The 4,366-nt window shown below is 54.4% G+C and overlaps 1 protein-coding gene across 1 annotated transcript; it reads right to left on the bottom strand.

The window, feature by feature from the left end:
* Positions 1-893: 893 nt before the first annotated feature.
* On the bottom strand, positions 894-4,131 carry LOC125517295 (chloride channel protein CLC-a-like). Its single transcript, XM_048682486.1, has 5 exons — positions 3,667-4,131; positions 3,365-3,565; positions 3,108-3,285; positions 1,330-2,997; positions 894-1,231 (listed from the first exon to the last, which is right to left on the bottom strand). Exons 1-5 carry the CDS (start codon positions 3,885-3,887, stop codon positions 1,133-1,135), a joined length of 2,367 nt encoding a protein of 788 aa, XP_048538443.1. The 5' UTR covers positions 3,888-4,131; the 3' UTR covers positions 894-1,132.
* Positions 4,132-4,366: the final 235 nt, after the last annotated feature.

The raw sequence follows: 4,366 nt of genomic DNA on the forward strand, positions 1-4,366 counted from the left end.
TGGTTTTTAGTCAGTTTCTATATCAGTACTCAATTCTTAATAAAAATCAAAATAAAAATCATATATCTGAAAAAAAGTTCGTCCCAAATTTGATTGTTTTCCATCAATTTATAAAAATATCCATATTTTTAAATGTTTATGATTTTCAAAAACTTTATGAATCTTAAAATGGTCATGGATTTAAAAATTGGTGCTAGCTTACAGATTTAGTGTGTTTCCTCTTGTTTGCCTGGTAAGGATTTTTTCCCTCTCCCCTCTCTTATTCTTTTGTCATCATGATTTTCATAAAAACGCCTCAAATATCACATCTCTTATTGCCTTACCCAAAAAATTATGTTCTTACCAAATAAAATCCTACTTTTACATGACCACATTAAATTGGGAAACTAAATCGGTGCCAATATACCAGACTATTTATAACCTATTGCAACGCACGAAGAATCCTGTCGATACAAATTTATGCCCCGCAATTTACACTTTTCCAAGTTCAGTAACTAAAATGATCTTGTTGAGAAGTTTCTGTACATGTCTTCATAATTATCAGGGAAATTTAGGTGAAACCGACTCCACATTCCGTGGATCTAAACATAACAAAAAACTAGTTCCTCCATTCACAAATATAAGATGCTCTAGTGAATCGACTGTACACAAACACATTATTAAACAGTTTATATTAAAATATTCAAAACATATTATATTTAGAATGAAGAGAGTACTGTATTTGACTATTCTTTCCAGCATATACACCTTAAACAATTATGGGTGTGCGTGCACGATTGCGTGTTCTAACGTGGATGTCAAAGCTGACAACGAAATCCGACAGAAGTGCCAACAAGATGAAAAAACAAAAAAAAAATCAGTTACAAAATGTTGGAACACCTTGCTTTCCAAAGTTAGAAAAAATTGAAACAACTCTGCTTATTGCATCTTAGGCGTATGTGTAATTTTACATGGGCAGCAAATTATTCAGCCATTCCCCGAAGAAAAGAAAAATGGGACGCAAGCAAATCCTGAACCTACTTACAGAGAAGAATGAGGAAGAAAAGAAAGAATCGTGGCTCTTGCTTCAAGACAGGAAACACGTCGACAGTAATAATTCCCAAAACAAAAATGGTGCTAGTAGCTTTCAGCTTCAGTGCGTCTTGCTCTTCTTGGCGAGGTGAGGAAACGCGCCGAGGATGTTGTGCGCCCGCAGGTCCTGCCTCGTCAAGATCCCCACAAGCGGAGATATCTGCACACCAAAATGGATCCATCATCACATCCAAATCCAAATGTGCAAGAACAGTTTGATGATGCTTGAAAAGCCATTGGAGTTGATTTTGGACTCACCTCGGGGCCCTGGTACTTGGGCATGATGAGCATGTGCCGGAGCGCGACGGAGCGGAACAGCACCACGGCCTTGGCCACCGACATGGTCTCCACCACGGTGTAGGGCGTCGTGTTGGTGAACGGGTGGAGGTCGATGTACATCTCCAGCTCCTCCGGCGTCAGCTCCAGGCCGTCGATCTTGCAGTTCTTGTCGGCGAGCTCCACCGACGAGAACCGCTCCCTGGCCTCCCACTCCTCCGTCCTCCTCTTCTCCAAAAGGAACCACCGCTTCCTCAGCACCGCCACGAGGTGCGACCGGAGGACCAGCCCGTGCAGCTCCGACAGGCCGGGCCGCGGCCGGTCCACCACCGGGAACCCGTTGTGGCCGGTGTTCCGCAGCACCTCCAGGACGGTGGACACCTTCTCGACGACCTGGAGGCTGATGGTGCGCGGCTTGGCGGCGGCGAGCTCGCCCACGGTGAGGTCCTTCATCCACGGCTCCGGCTTGGGTTCTAGGAAGGGGAGCCCCTTGAGGTCCAGGATGATCTCGTAGATGCTGGGGTTGAAGGCGTCGCCGACGGTCTTGGCGATGAGCAGCACGAACATGGTCATGGGGAGGAGGAGGAGGTTGTTGGTCAGCTCCAGGAAGATGACGCAGAGCGAGACGGTCATCCTCATGGATCCCGACATGAGCGCCGCCGCGCCGAGCACGGCGTAGAGCCCGTGGTCGATGCTCGCCGCCACCGTGCTCTGGAGCACGAGCGCCACGATGCGGCCGTAGGCGGCGCCCATGAGGATGATGGGGAGGAAGAGCCCCGACGGCACGGCGATGCCGAAGGTGAAGAGCCCCAGCACGCAGTAGATGGCGAAGAAGATGAGCAGCGAGTCCAGCCGGAACTCGCCGGGGGTGCCCGTGGAGAAGATGTTGCGCGTCGCGTCCACGTTGGTGGCGTGCAGGAGGGTGGCCAGGTCGTTGTACTGCCCGGCGGGGCAGTTGAACTGCTTGAAGTTGCCGCTCCTCCCGGTGGCCGGGCACGCGGCGCCGAACGCCGGGTCGCACGGCGTGCACGGCACGGCGAACGGGAGCACGTACAGCCCCGCCGACGTGAACACGCACACGGCCAGCGCCAGCGCCAGCTTCGCCATCCGGCCCTTGTCGTTGATGAGGTTGTAGAGGCGGAGCACCATGTGGAGGACGTGGTTGTAGAGCGCGCCGAGGACGCCGCCGATGACGCCCACGAGCGTGACCAGGAGGAGGTCGCCCAGCCGGTACCGGACGGTGACGTCGCTGACGTCGAAGATGATGAGCCCGCCCTCGCCGAAGAGGCCGCACCGCCCCCCGCGGCACACCTCGATGAAGCCGCGCAGCACCACCACCACGGTGGCCGTGCTGAAGAAGGTGCGCCACAGCAGCGCGCTCCGCCACCACGTCGCCACCTCCTCCAGCGCGAACAGCACGCCGCCCACGGGCGACCGGAACGCCGCGCACACGCCCGACGACGCGCCGCAGGTGATGAGGTCCCGCCGGTCGCGGTCGTTGTTGAAGTAGCGCAGCCACCTCCAGCGGAGGCGGAACCGGCCGGAGCCGCCCTGGCTGAGCAGGTTGGCGAGGCACGCGCCGATGTGCACCAGCGGGCCTTCCTTGCCGAGATCCAGCCCCGACGACACCGCGCAGATGCTGCCTATGATCTGACCAAAGTACGGAAAAAATTCCATCCATTAATGTCTCTCTTGCAGCTTCGAGTATTCGCGTCACGCATTCCAAATGCAGAAAGGAATCAAGGCTTTATTATTAGTACCTTGACAATGAGCTGCGGCGCGCCGAACATGTTGGGCGTGTCGACGCCGTTGAGGTAGGCCTTGATCTCGGGGATGCCGGGGCCGGCGGCGGTGGGGGCGAAGACGACGCAGAGCACGGCGGCGATGAACGTCAGCACGAAGTTGAAGCCGGAGAAGTAGAAGAAGCCGGCCCAGTACCTGAATGCACAGATCGAACATAATCAATTCCCCGACCAGCAGCTCTGGTCCCGCCGTCTGTAGATAGATCTCGCCGTACCTCTTCTCCCTGACGAGGTGGACCATGTGGAGCATCTTGAGGCCGGAGATGTTCTCGATGGCGAGGTTGATGAGCGACGCGATGACGCCGGTGAGGAGCCCCACCAGGAACGCCAGCGACCACTTGAGGAAGATGTACTGCAGCACCTCCACGTTGGACCGGCTCCTCCAGTCGTGCTTGAACAGATCGTTCTCGATGATCCTGCGGACATGGCAGCTCAATTCACTAAGCAAGCCAACCAAATTGCACGAACAGAGTTGTAAGCTGGCACCCAAGGATGGATCGAGCGGTGGAATACTCACTCGTAGTCGAGGCTCTCGATGTGCGAGACCTTGGCGCCGACCATGGCGAGGTGGCTGGAGGTGAGCGTGTTGCTTCTCTTCAGCAGGGGCTTCTCCAGGGAGCTGATGCCGTCGCCGGCGCTCCCTGCAGGGTCCTCCGGGCTGTCGCCGACGCCATTGCCGTGCTTGAGACCAGGCGTCTCTCCGGCGAGCCCGAGCCCCGGGCTCTGGTCTTCCTCCATGCCTGTCCTGGCCGGCAACAGACCAGAGCTTTGTGGCCGGCCTGTTTCTTGGACCAGCTTGATCCGATCAAGATCTCAAGGTCAGGTCAAGGGGGATGGGATTGGCGTATGTATGTGCCCGTATATAAATGGGATCACGTGGACTTGCCGCGGCAATGCTCTTATCTGGCAGTTTATCTGTCTGGTCCGGCCCGCAAGTGGATCAACAACCAGTGGTGACCCGTGGAAGAAGAAGAGGAAGAAGTGGAAGAGAATTATTTCCTGTATTTCTTATGCTTGTAGCGATCCGAGTACGTGGGCAAGCTTGGAGACAGCGAAGTGAAATGATCTGCTTGCTTGTTGGCAGAGAGATAAGACCGTGGAAGGAGGGGCAATGATTAACTTCGTGGGCCCCGACCGAGGGGGAAAATGCCATGTGGGTTGAAAGTGATTGGGCGATGCTTATGTTCCAAGTTACGGTTAGAGTAGTATCATTGTTC

Source organism: Triticum urartu, chromosome 6 (genome assembly GCF_003073215.2).
Source record: "Triticum urartu cultivar G1812 chromosome 6, Tu2.1, whole genome shotgun sequence".
In the NCBI taxonomy this organism is placed as follows: domain Eukaryota; kingdom Viridiplantae; phylum Streptophyta; class Magnoliopsida; order Poales; family Poaceae; genus Triticum; species Triticum urartu.

What these genes read in the sequence shown, in the direction of transcription:
- LOC125517295 (XM_048682486.1), bottom strand. Translation starts at nt 3,887, where the DNA reads ATGGAGGAAGACCAGAGCCCGGGGCTCGGGCTCGCCGGAGAGACGCCT. An exon ending in CACCTCGTCAGGGAGAAGAG is followed by an intron (nt 3,286 to 3,364) that starts GTACGGCGAGAT and finishes CTGTGCATTCAG; the next exon opens with GTACTGGGCCGGCTTCTTCT. An exon ending in CGCCGCAGCTCATTGTCAAG is followed by an intron (nt 2,998 to 3,107) that starts GTACTAATAATA and finishes TACTTTGGTCAG; the next exon opens with ATCATAGGCAGCATCTGCGC.